The 14,066-nt window shown below is 39.9% G+C and overlaps 1 protein-coding gene across 1 annotated transcript in view; it reads left to right on the forward strand.

Annotated features, from left to right (window-relative positions):
• PCP4 (Purkinje cell protein 4) overlaps nucleotides 1–13,625 on the forward strand; it is a 51,857-nt gene extending 38,232 nt beyond the window's left edge. The window contains exon 3 of the mRNA XM_057426386.1: nucleotides 13,271–13,625. Coding sequence (XP_057282369.1) covers nucleotides 13,271–13,398 — 128 coding nt within the window. The 3' untranslated portion in view covers nucleotides 13,399–13,625. The remainder of the gene's footprint in view (nucleotides 1–13,270) is intronic.
• The last annotated feature ends 441 nt before the right edge of the window (nucleotides 13,626–14,066 follow it).

The raw sequence follows: 14,066 nt of genomic DNA on the forward strand, positions 1-14,066 counted from the left end.
TGTGTACACTTGTCCCACAAAATCAGAATTTTCTATTGAGTGCACATCAACTAAGATTTCAGTGCAGAAGCCATGCCTCCTCCTTACCCACAGGTGCTGCACAGGACCCAGGAAGGAAGAAGAGGGGACTCATGCTGGGAACTGTACTAGAAGAAAAAATGATGTTTTTCTGTGCCATTCGTGCAGACTGTAATCTCCTGTCAATGATTCCTGCTTTAGATCAGCAGTGAGAAGCATGGCTAGCAATACTTTTTAAAAGATACTTGCCTTGTCCAGCACAGGTAGTACATCTGGCTCACCTATTTTATTTCTTCTCCTTCATGAAGTCTCAGTCCTACCATCAAGCAATGGCTGCCTTTGACACATGCTAGGTACAGCAAGGTTCTTTTGAGCATCTCCACTCTTCAGCAGAATGGCAGCAGCCATCACCTGGCTCCTTATAGCTAAATAGCAGAGCAGATACTTGGTGTTTACAGTAGTTTACAAATTCAGTTATAGTTTTCTCAGCAACTGTCATTTGGCTGCTGGTTTATATATTGATAATAGTTTCTGTGGTGTTAACTGCAGTCTCTTATTAGGGAAATATAAGAAATATTACTGATGTACACTTAAAACAAAAAAAAGGCGTTTGAGCATGAAATAGTCTCTCCATAGCCTACAGACACACATACATGCACAAAAATTCACTATCCTTGAAATAAATTGAAAGGATGGTAAGAGGTGCTGATGCAGATTTTTTGTCTGTTCAGCCATATATCTGTAAAAAGAGAAATGTATGCAGACTGTTCAGTCAGCTCCTGAGGGAGCATGAGAGGATCCAGATCAGCTGCACAACTGGCAGCTTCACTGGCAATCTCAGCAGAGGGAACAAATGTTTGTTTTGACCCTCTGTTAAAGGTGTTCTCTCCTTGCTAGCAATGGGATGGAAGTACACAGATGGAATAGTGTAAGAAGGTATGTCTCTATTTTATTTTCTTCCTTCCTGAAGCAAATAAGATATTCTAGCTGCTACCATGTCAATATAGTACCTTTCATAAGGGCTAAATAATTTATTTGATGAAAAAGAATTTAAGATGAAATAGCAAGAGTGTTCATGTGAAATTCTACAATGAGTACTTTAGGATCACTCAGGCTCAGGGCATGCTATTCATTTGGATAAGTATCAATATCATTGACAGTGGGATAGAATGCACCCTCAGCAATTTTGCAGACACCAAGCTTTGTGGTGTGGTTGACATGCTGGAGGGAATAGATACAATCCAGACAGACTTTGACAGATGTCTTGAGAGATGGGCCAGTGCAAACCTCATGAAATTCAACAAAGCCAAGTGCAAGGTCCTGCACATGGGTCAGGGCAATCCCAAGCACAGATACAGGGTGAATGCCCCATCCCTGAAAGTTTCCGAGGCCAGGTTGGATGGGAGTGGAAGGTGTCACTGCCCATGGTAGAGGGGTTGGAACTAGATAAGCTTTAAGATCCTTTCCAACACAAACCATTCTATGATTCTGTGATCTACATCTGAAGTAGTCACCCTGAGCTCCCTTTACAGCTAATAGAGAACTAGCTTGTATAGGAAAGGGATTCTAGGGTGAGATTCATGCTATCCTAAAATGTCTGCCTAAAGTAGGTCAGAAGAATTGCATCTCCTCAGAGTGTCTATTTTTCTCCATTGATTTCTTTCTAAAGTGAACTGCTGATGAGCTCTGATGCAAACACATGCTAGTAGTTTTCTTTTTGCTGTTGGACTTGATGATCTTAAAGATCTTTTTCAACCTAAGTGATTCTATGATTTGTGATTCTCAGGTTAAATGAATTTGTCTCAGGAATTGCTTTTTTTTTTTGTCTAGAATCCAGTTTTAAAATGTTCAGCCTAATGAGCATCTGCACAACATGTAACATGGCTTTCCAAATGGCTGTTGGGCAAGAGAGCCTGGAATACACTGACACCCTCAAGCACATTATTCCCTCTCATCCTCTTTCAGAGCCATACTGCCAAAGGATCTTCATTTGTCTCCCCCCTTACAGCTATTTCAGTGCTAACATGCATTCTCCTGAGGTGCTCCTCTCTTCCTAAGAAAGTCAGGCAAACCAGCCTGCAGGGGAAATAAATGTATCATGTGGCTTTTTGTGTTCAGCGGAGGTATGGTAAACTCAAATTAATGATTCTGTTCAAATAACAGCCCAAGCATGTTCGGATAACAGCCCAAGCAAAAGAAAACAGTGGAAATTTCCTAGAACCCTCCTGCAACAGAATTGCTTTTCTTTATGATGGAAATCTCCATCTGCTTTTTGGAGTCAGAGACACGAAAATTTTGTACCTTTTGTGAGAGAATTTCTCTATAAAGAACATACAGTAAGACTGCTGGCCAGACTGCAACAATCCAGCACTGTGTCTGGTTGCACTTGTGGGTGCTGATGCACAAGTTATAAAGCAAATTGATGCAGGAGCATGTAAGATCTTCTGGGGGGCTGAGTCTCAGTATGTGATGTCCATCAGATTATGCTGGTCTCTGCTCAGACTGTGACTGAACTACCTTGGAACTGCTCTAGAAGCCTAGGTTTTAAATCCACCACATCTCTGGGGCTCAGCTGATGGGATTTGTTTGGTTTTGTGGAGGGGTGGTAAACTTCCTTTTGCAAGATACACTCCCGGAAGAACTTCTTAGAACACGACTGTTCATTTCAGCCTGTGGGCTGGATCAGGTACCCTGTGTCTCCAAAGGACTCCAGATGCTTCCTGGAGTATTTTTAACCTTACAAGCTCCGCTTCTGTTTGTAAGGCTTTGAGAATCATCTCCACAAGCACACCCAAATTGGCATGTATTGCAAGATATTAAAAAAACACGATATATATCTGTACTAAAGCACTGGCTTTTTCATGGAGGTATTCTGCCAAAGTAATTAACCTATTACCAGCACAGAACAGTGCCTGTTTTCATGCAAATAAAGGCTGCAGTGTTTGAATATAAGAAGTTGTTTGTTTCTTGCATTTATGCAGTAAATGTTTCTTACAGAGAACTTTCTTGGATGCCATAGGGTAAGGCATAGAAGATACTGAAAATACAAATGCTTTGCTTCAGAGTGTAATGTTGAATGGCAAAGCTCAGTGCATGTACCTTATACTGTCCACTGCTGTGAGTGTGGTTAAATACTTTGTAATTAGAACCTGGTGGTGGAGTTTGCAAGAGGAGACTCTCTCCTCACTGTGAAGTTTTCCAAGCTCTCATATAGCAGTTTTTATTAAAGTTACTGTGAAAACTTAAAATAGCGTTCTCATTAGTTGCTAACAGAACTCTGCTGGTATACAATGACGTCTAGAAACTGCACTTATTTTCCACTTTGAAGATGAGCAGGGCAGTATCTCACTCTTCATTTTCTTCATTTTGTGTGTGAAGAGAAACACCTTCTGACTCAATACCATAATTATTTTGATTGACTTCTCTCCTTTTTGTTGATTGACAGGTTTTCCTCTGTAACCTATGCCACCTTCTCCAATGCATCTCACTTTGGCAGTGCGTGGATTTAAGCCCACTTTTCTGCTGCTTCTGTGTGGCATATTGTGATCACTGCCATTTCTCTGAGCTTATTCCCTAGCTACTCTTATAAATTGCAAAGGGTGGGGTGGGGGGGAGCATTCCTGGAAAGCGAGGCCGTTCTGCAGCACAAAAGGGAGGCAATACCACAATGGAAGATGAGCACCTCTGTTTTGCATTTTCCTTACAAGGGCTCTCAGGTACTGCTGGTTGTCACACAGTTAGAGCAAATGCCAACTCATTTTCAGTCAGTTCTCTAGCAGTCTAGGGCTATGAAGAGTTTTGAAGTGCTAGAGGCTACATCTCTATTAGAAGTGGCTTGAATCAATAAGACTAAAAGCTCTTTCACTCAAAAACCTAGGGTTTTCTCATCAAGGTAGGGTCCTGGCCAGGCTATGCAACCGCAGTAGCCAGACAGTACCTGGCAGTGGGCTAGCCGGAGCAGTCCCAGCCATGCCAGTGGCTGTGCTGACTATTACATGCTCCAGAGAAGCTGTGGATGGTGACTGAGGTATACCATGGCCTTGGGTAGTGTGCTGGTGTAGCCTTATCCTAGGAGGTAGCCTTGAGGAAGTTCTATAGTTAAACTGTATTGCTGAAGTCACTTTTGCAAAGGTCATAGTACTGAGGGGCAGTGGAGAGGGAGAATTTATTGTTCTGCCTTTGTAACCACATTAGGGTTCCCAGCTATGACTTGGAGCGCCTGAATGCTACCATAATAGGGAAGTAACTGATCATATATTAATCAAGCAGTTGACTAGCGAGTCAAGAGGGTGGCTTGCTTTGTGCACTGCTGAAATGCAGTTCTTTCCACGGTAGACCAACAAAGCTGTTTAAAGGCACAGTATTTACTGAGGAAGTGAGAACTGGAAATTGTACAGGAAATTAAAAACACATCGTAACATTTAAAACCTGGCTGGGACATTGGAATTTGTAGGCTTGCAGCTGCAGAAAGACTCCCATAACTTTGGAATGAATTTATGAGGATCATGGCACTCTGTCTTGGAGCAGAGGATTTAAGGCTGTGTGTTAGCCCTGCTGGTGTGGTATCTTTCTACAGTAACTGAGGGAGGGACCTGATGTGCCAGCACTTGATCCTGAACACTGTTTTCTTTTAGCTCCCAGAAGCTTCCATTGCATTTGCCAGTCAGCCTCTCAGTCTTCAGATGCAGCTTTAGCTATTATGAGATGAGATGGTAAAGCTAAGATGGTCATTTGAATTTCTTGTGCTCCCAGTTAAACGTCCACAAAGCTTGATCTCCACTTGGGGATGTGAATTGTCACAAGACTCTAGTTTCACGCCCAGAACACCTCATAGATCCTAATAAGCAATTATGTACCTATCTATGCGTCAATTATGCATTTGAGAACCATTTAGAAGTCTGATATATTAATTATTTTGAAGATGGAGAATGATTGCTTAAATAATATTAGCATTTTAAGAAAAAGAAATATTTGTCTCTGTGTTAATTGTTGAACAAAATTCATTTGTAGTTAGATACAAATTATTTGAAAATACAATTTTTGCAAAGTGAATTTTGTTACTGTTCCTTTCAGTTGCATTATGTTACCCCATACATGATTTTGTGCTACTTTATTTATCTAATATCAGAAATAGTATTGCTGCTCTCCAGCATTATTACAACCAGGAAAAAAATGATTAATCTGTTGCTTCAAATACCTCATGCTGAAATAACATTTTTAAAATCATACAAGAACAACCACTGTTTTCTACAGCAAAACTAGTGTTTTGAATTCAAGATAAAACCACTGCATTGCAAAAGTAAAGGTCAATTTGAAGAAGAAAGGATTCTTGTTGCCTAATGAAGTCGTCTTCTTTATACCAAATTGCAATTTACAGTTGGATTGAAAGATGCTAATTCTTTTCTGTCTTGCTTTGAGTGATGTTAAGGGGCCAGTTGGTGCGGTTCAGATAAAAAAAGCTGTTACATGTAATCTGATCACTAATGATAACCTTTATTTCCCTTCACACTGTGCTTTTGAAGTCACAGGAGACTGCTGAGCTCCAGGGTTTGCTCTTCAGTTTCAGAGATGGTTGCTGTGTGGATGTTAGCACTTCTCCAGTGCCTACCACCTTCAAATAACTGACCATGGAAAATGAGCACCCTTGTATAAACCCATAACCTCCCACAGTGCTGGGTGCCTGCCTACTAACACTCAAACACAACAGTCAGCCTTTGACTTTGGAAGGTGGCCCTTTAATGTCTGAGTTCATTATGAAGTGAAGAAGCAAGAACAAATGTACTTATGTAGTCCTTGTTACAAAATAAGTATCATCTCACCCTGCAGCATTTTAAAGGAGATACTATTTTGTTGTTCATAAACTAATTAGAGAAAAATTCTGTCCTTAAAAATAAAGTAGCTGAACATTTCAGTTGGATAAAACAGTCTCATGATACCCCATTGTGCAGGTATGGATAAGAAAGACTAAAAGACAGTATTTCTGTCTTGCACAGTCCCTTGATTACTGCTAAGAGGACTGAAGGGATTGTGCCTCTTGTGTCTGAGGAGATGTTGCACACTGAGGTAATTCCACAAAGGCCTGGTCCTGCATTAGCATTATGCTAGCATGTTGGTAAACCAAGTAATTACAAGATTCTCAAGAATTCAGGTCTTTTGCAGATGGCCATCGAACTGAGATTAGCCAGTAATATCACAAGAACCAGTGGTTTTAAATTACTCTTACCAATCTAGGAAAGTTAGACCAAAATTTCATGGAGTTTTGTGTTGTGACATCAGAAACATGCATATGAGAAAAGCAAAGTTCAGGGCATTTGTGCCTAGACACTAACTCAGAAGACAGACAGAGCTAACAGAAAGGCCAATAATATCCTGATGCAGTAAAGTCATTCTAGGCAATGGGAATATTGCATCACACCAGCAGTATCACAAAGGTCTGTCCCTCAACATGGATAGGTACCAAGAAGTTCATCAGTCCACTGTGCTATAACAGGCTCCTCAAACAACTAATTCTCTTTGGATCATTCCATCCCTGGAGGGTGCCGAGGCAAAGTCCTCACAGCAGCCTGTCTCCCCAGACCACAGCTGCAAACTGGTATATACTAAGATAGTAAGGCTGCAAAACCAGGGCAATGCTCAGGGCTCTGGGAGGTGCTTGGTCCTGGTACCACAGAAAGCAATAAACTGTAGTTGCTGAGCTGACGGTCTCAGAGAAGCCTCTACTTGAGATTTTATTCAGCAGGAAAAGTCTAAGAAATAAATAAAAGGAGACAAGGTCAGGTTAAGGCTATCTTCTGCATGCCAATACTACCTTCCTTTCTTCTGCTGGGTTTGGGCAATGCCCCCTCCCCCAGTATTGCCATCTTTTCAGCTGCCTTGTGAAGTGAGAATCTGCTGGGGAGCAGCAGAGTGACCAAAAGAAAAGCTCAGAGCCACCCTCTTGAGTAATGTGGCCTTGGCAGTGACTGAAGAGTTTTTATTGAGTAGACTGCCTCCTTTCTTCAGCCATAAGGTCAGTTATGGTGCTATTTTCTCTCACCTTGCACAGCAGAAGTCTAAATTACTTTCCTAGAGGAAGATGAGACCCTGTCTTTTACTTGCTCAGCCCTCACTTAAATACAGAGGGGGAAGAATGGCCACTTCAAGTCTTGGCTTTCAAAATTGGTACTTGTAAGGAGTTAAATCTGGCCTCCATACATCTAAGCACCCATATGTTTTGTCTAGCTGGCTGGCTGCTTTGTGGAGTCTAGTCAGACTAAATGACTCTTCCTGTCACATAAAGATTAAGATAATGCTCCACGTGAATGTCAACATCCATGAAATTCCTGCCCATTTTGGTCCTCTTTAATTAGGGACCGTTCTGCCTCTTTGGACAGACTGGTGTAATAGCTTAGGATCAGAGTAACATGAAGATTGTCACAGCTTGAATAATCATTTGAACAGTGGGAGGTAATGATCCTGCCTGAGGCAAAATACTTCTTCTGGCATTCTTATGGGGCATTGTGATTCTGTCCCAAACTTACTTTAGTCATTTTCCAAATGCTGCAGTTTAGCCCCTGAAAACTGCAGTATTTTCATGAGTATATTCCTTCTTCAGTACAGTTCTGTAATTCCTGTTGGATGTGGGCCAAGTCAGCAGGGGCGGAAGATAGCACTTGTGAAATGCCAGTTAGAGGCTCCATTCATGCTGAATGTTTTTCCAGAAGGTGACAAGCAGTCGCTGTATCGTCTAGAGGATGGAGACATTCTGAGAATAAAGCATGAGTACTCTTTTCCCCCGTGTCCATCCCACCAGCTTTTGCCCTTCCTTGGACACTTTTAAGAAAGACTAGTCTGTTTAGCCTGTGTTCGAAGGTCACAGAAAAAGCTTTAGGCTTTTGGCCCATTGGAATAAGCAATGTTTTCTTTTTTTCAGTGTGGTCACAATTCATTTTACTTTGTAGTTGAAAAGTAAATGAAAGAAATAGCTGAAGGCATATTTGTGGATAATTACATTTGCACCACATTTCTTGAGAGTTTGCTGGGTAGATTGGTGTGTAAGATTTGATTGTTTTCCTTGTTACAAGCAGCTTAGTTATCTATCCAGTGTTTGCAATGGATTATGAGGCAATGTAGCAGGTTATGGAGACAGCATTCTAACGTTTCTTCTGGAAATGGAATAAATAGATCTTTTTCAATTTCAAGGACGTGAAATGAGCTTTCAGGATATTGGATGTGGAAAACAGCTAATTAGATGCTCTTTCAGGCTCTCCTGCTAGGAAGGCTATTGCATATACTGAAGTAAAATCTGCAACCTGCAAGTTGTCTCAGTCTTTAATCCTGCAAAGTAGTCTGTAGCATCAAAACTGGTGCTGGGTCATGGGGTGCTCCTTATGATGGTGGGACTCATCAAGCAGTTGATGTTGTGGTCCAAGGAGCTTGTTCCACCACAACTCAGATTTGCCTGAATTGACACATGACCAGAGTCAGTCCATATTAAACACGTGATTTTGAAAAACTCACAGAATGACAGAATTGTTATAGGGTTGGAAGGGACCTCTGGAGATCATCTGGTCCAACCCCCCTGCCAAGGCAGGGCCACCTAGAGCAGGTTACACAGGAACGTGTGCATGAAGGTTCTGAATGTCTCCAGAAAGGGAGACTCCACCACCCTCCTGGTCAGCCTGTAAACTCATCAGATCCTAGACTTCTTGTGGCCAGCCCATGACTGTTGGTGTTGAATTGTTCTAGTCACCTCTCCTGCTAGCAGTGATCAGAGCCCAGCAGGGACAGGTATTGACACCCCTGGCTTGTCACGGCATGTTTGGAAGAGTGGGAGTCACTTTCTCAGAGAGGGAGTTTGGATTAAGTATGAAGGAATCTTTCAGGGAAAGCCTTGAAACAGCTAAGTGTAGTGAAAAAGGTTAGGGGGTTTATTTTTTATGGTGCTAATGAAACCAGATCCTCACAGAAAGTGGAGAGTACAGGCCAGTGCTTATCAACCCTTTTTGATTTCTGAATCCCTCAATATCACAAGTAGCTTATGAATTGAAGTTTACTGCCAAAATTCTTCTTCCTACTAGTTTCCTCATGCAGGCCTGTGGTACTCAAGGGATCCTGAGATACCCATGTGGAAGAAGTCTGCACATTAGAAAGCACAGATACCAACAAAAGCGTGTGTGTGTGACTGAGGATGGGGAAAGAATCCAGATCTACTTTTATTGCTATATAAAGGTAGCTTAGAAGAAGGTAGCTTATTATCAGGCATAATGGTTGGCCTCCATCAGTAGGAATGAAAAAAGTAAGTCCAAAAGTAAGGCCTGTGTGAGTGTTTGTCTATGCTCTGGCCTGCTGAGAGTGAAAATTTCCTGGGTTTTCAGATTGCTTCCAAGCTAGTGTTCCCTTGTGAAAAGAGAGCTGGAAGTGACAGACAGTGAATGAACGAAGGACATTTCTATGGATTTGCTTTCAGTTCTCTGTGTAACTTTCATTATTTGAGCATTCAAACTTGAAGCCTGCATGTTTGAGATATACAAATGACTACTGACAGGTAAAAGCTTGTGTGGCATAGGTGCATATAAAGTAGGAAGGGTGCAAAAGACTTTCAGTGTCGGTGTAGTGAGGTCATATCTAGTCTGTGCTGGTCCTGAACACTGGCTGGGTTTTCACTGTAATTAACTGGGTCAATTCTTAGTTTATAGAATTATAGAATTGTGGAATGGTTTGGTTTGAAAGGGACATTAAAGATCACTTAGTTCCAACACCCCTGCCATGGGGGATAGGATCTTGTGTTCTTAATTCTAACTAACCAGTAAAACAAAATAGTGTAGTCAGCAAGGTGTAATCTATTTTAGATCATTAGGCTATTTTTAGTAAAGCAACTCAAGGTAAAAGCTGAAGTCTTTTTCCCTTTGCATAGACAAAGCCAAAGAAGGCACACAACTTAATTCTCTCTCCAGATTGACAATCCATCTTTTAAAGTATCTGCGTTATGACAGTTGTGACATCAATAGAAAATGTTTTGGGGAGAACTCTGAGAAAATCCACTCCCAAAATTTAGGAAATACCCCATCCAACTCTTTGCAGCTAAACACAGAACTTAAACTCTTTAAGCAAATATGTCTGTGTATTTCTATATATTTATTTATAAATATTCTCTCTCTATATTCTCTATATATTCCAATTTGGATATTCCATACATGTATATCAAAAGAGAAAGAAAACACAGGTATGTCATATACATTAAATATAGATATACATATTGTTTTATAATGCACATTATGCATATATGTGTAATTATATAGATATTTGTATATCATCTACAAGCTAATAATGAATTTCTTTATTGCCCATGTTAATGTTATGGCCTATCTGAACACTTCTGATTTCTTAATCTACAAGTCTGAGTAATGGCTGAAAACTTCTCATCCTAGCATTTCTCCTTAGGGATGGGAAAAAGAGAGATACAGAAAGAGTTCATAAGGAATTTTAGTTTTGATTTCAACAAAAATGCATCGAAAATGAAGTCAGATCTTAAGATACGGTAAATTATTGTAGTAGAATTGATTTTAAGGCAGTGATGATGATTCAAAACAAGCAAAGATTAATTGGCCTGGAAATTTTAGAGAAAAATTATACTAAATACTGGGTTTTCTTAAGTCTCTAAAATCTTAATGTAAGATTGCTGAGTCACTACTGCAAGTTAACATATTGCTAAGACTTGGCTGCAATAGGAAATGAGTTGTACAAGCCAGATTTCAGGAGGTATGAAACCAATTGTGTCTACTCATTCATTCATCAGGTTTTCCTTATTGACATTTCCAAGGGACAGTAACTTATTTACTGAAAAGCTAGTATTGGTGTTCTGTTTTCTACTGTTAAGACTGACAGCTGTGTCTAGTGAGTGGGTAGGGAGGAACCTAAAACTTAGAATGTTACAACAAAAATGAAAATTATCAAACAATGAGAAGACATTTGCGTCATCAGTTTCAAAGCTGAATTAAATACTTATTATTAATATAGACATTTTAATAAAATATTTCTCCATAAGAAATAAAGGTGTTTCTCCATAAGTGATGCTCTTCTCTTTAGAATAAATTAATAGGACCCTATTAATAGAGGAAAGATCTGGACATATGGAGAAGGGAAACAGGTTTTATTTTCTCATTACTGATGCCACAAAGTGGTTGCTATTAGAGCTGGCTGATCAAGCTGTTAATTTTTTTTTCCCTCAGATATTTCAAATCAAAAGTCTATATTTACATAGAATTTTCTGACTGAAAAATTTAATTTTTTTTTACAGAATGATTTTTTTCCCTTTAACCCATAAATACCAGATCAAAATCAGCCCCACAAAGTACCAACCAAATGGTACTAAGTGATTTTGAAAATGATAATTCCTTTTGAAATTTGATTAAGGAAAAAATTCTCAGTTTCTTTGCTGTGTGCACAGCAATGTGGAGAAGATGGTAACTGGCCATAGGAAAATTTTCATAAAGTTTTGTGTTATAGCTATTATTTAGGAACTGGTACAAAAATTTCTGTTTCTTTAACAAGCCACTCAGAGTTTCAGTAGATAACAAAGGTTTTAATGGGAGATTTTCAGAAATTCAGAAATTCAGCTTTCTGCTTTTCTGTGTCAACAACTTGTGAGCATAAGGAAGTAATTTTTAACCTTCACCTCCCTTTCCCCATAAAAAATAAAGCAGTAATTTTATTACTGTACTTAAGGTGGTTGTGTTGCTTGAATAATTAACACAAACTGTGCAGATTCTAGGACTTAGTGCCTGTGAAAGTGTGATATAATGTTGGTACAATTCATTTTCTTCCATAAAATCTTTGCTTTGATAACCTACCTTTTCTTTATACTGCATAATCAAAGTTCTGATAAGCTTCCAAGCTGTTCTTCCCCTCCAGACTTTCTCTTTCTTCTTACATTTTCATCTTTCTTCATAAACGCTCTTCTAAGTAAAATATTCAGTGAGCTTTTCATTTATGTTAACATAGCTGCATCTATTTCATTATTGTATTTAAAATAAAATCAGTATGAAATATGCCAAAACCTTCCCTTTAAATATTTTCTCAGTTTAAAATGGATTCTGTTCATGGAAAATGGATGCAAAAATCAAGTTCTGAATAAGAACAAGTAAATGCAAGAAATACTGCAAGATTCATTATAAGCTCATGTAATGGTATCTGTGTTTTCTAGTGGAAAGGAAAGGGTGAGTGGGGACAAAGTTTCTTTGCATTTTAAAATACATTGAAAGCATTTCCCTTGATTTACATTAACAGTACTTGGGGATGAGCAGCCAGAGGTAGTAATCTCAAGAATAAAAAGCAAAGTGGTTCAAAATAGGTGAATGCCCACAGCTGTTTTAAGCAGAGCTGTCTGCAGACTCCTGGCATGGTGTTCACTGCAAGAATTATATAAGTGACTTTAACAATCAAGATTCTAGAGGAGAGAAACTCAGTGGTATGACGAGGTCAGTGGAGTAAATATGTGTTCTGACTTTATTAGTCTAGGTAGATTAGGGTTATCTTTGCAAGGAAGCAGGAGTTTTCCCAGGCCTGCACTTTTAGCACAAAGGTGGGTGAAGTAAATTCAGCAAAGTCAGCTGGGTTGTCAGTGTGGAGACTGAATGCAGTTGAATGAAAAGATGAGGACTGCTAATAAAGGAGGGCAAAAAGCCAAGGATTGAGAATGAAGAGCTACAACAGAACTTGGAGAGATGTGATGGAAGCAGCACAGCGACGGAGAGATTGGACGTAAATGATTCAAAGGGGAAGTGGTATGTGTTGAAAGGAATGAGGCAGGAAACAAGTGAAAGGATGGATATTTGCCTTAGGAAGTATTATCTCTTCCTCTAATGCAGGAAGATTGATAGGAACAGGGTCTTAATCCCTATTTTAAAATATTTTAAAGTGCCTTTTAGAGTAAATAGAAGGATATGAATAACTTCCACCTGCAGGGTACCACAGGAAGGTTACTCTGTTAGCTCCCTGGGCACGAGAGGATCTGCTCAGACATCAGGGTGATGCTTGGTGACTGCTGAGCACTGTTTGAATGTCACTCCTCAGTGCCTAGTTACAGACTCTGCCATTGGGAGTGTGTTGGGGGATTTGATTGGCTGGGTCCCAAGTTCTTTTTTCTGAATGTGTTCCACATCATCATGGCTATGTCTGTGAAGGAGAGAGGGGCAGAGATTTTCACCTCTGCTAGCCAGTGATAATCAGTTTGAAAAAACTGTTGATGTTTCCTTTTGTTTTCTTTGAGCAGATGGGCAGAAGAAGGTTCAAGAGGAATTTGACATAGACATGGACGCGCCAGAGACAGAGCGGGCGGCTGTGGCGATACAGTCCCAGTTCAGAAAGTTCCAGAAGAAAAAAGCGGGGTCCCAGTCTTAGTAGCTACCTCACAGCTTAAAACAAAGTAATCTGAAATGATTTATCAAGAAAATCAGAAATAACACAAAGATGCATGTACAGAAATTATCAATATTTAAGCCCCCATTGGCAGATAACAAACCGTAAACCTGTGTGTGACTTCATCCCAGATGTTTCACGCCCATTATCCTCTGTAACTCACCACTTTACTTGATGTTGTAATAAAAAGTTAGGGTGAAGTAATTAAAGTGTCTGCCTTCATCTGTCTTTTCATATTAATCCTGCAACTACCGCGTTACAAATGAGCCCAGCCCAGATGCCTGTTTTCCTCTTCACTTAAAGCTTGGAGACATAAACAACACCGTATGTTACAAGGTTTTTGCTGAGGGATGAGAGTGTGCATCTCAGCCCAGCTTACCTCATTTGGAGAATTCCAGCTGCCAGCCAAATGTGACAATGAAATTACTTTCTCGTAATGAGCTGAAAGTAAAATGTTGCAGAGGGAAGCTGGCATGAGGGGAAGAGGTGTAGGAAGCACTGAGCAGTCTATTTTTGTCTAGTGATTATGCCAATAAAGTGGCTTAAGTGGGGAAATTGTCCCTGTCCGTCTTCTTTGCATGGTAACATTCAGAATTACCCAGTTTGGACCACATTGACTGTTATGGAAAACTAGAAATCAGACACAAAGA

This window comes from Pezoporus wallicus, unplaced genomic scaffold (assembly GCF_028554395.1).
Source record: "Pezoporus wallicus isolate ANWC-B61680 ecotype Strahan unplaced genomic scaffold, APGP_CSIRO_Pwel_v1 contig_8747, whole genome shotgun sequence".
Taxonomy (NCBI): Eukaryota; Metazoa; Chordata; class Aves; order Psittaciformes; family Psittacidae; genus Pezoporus; species Pezoporus wallicus.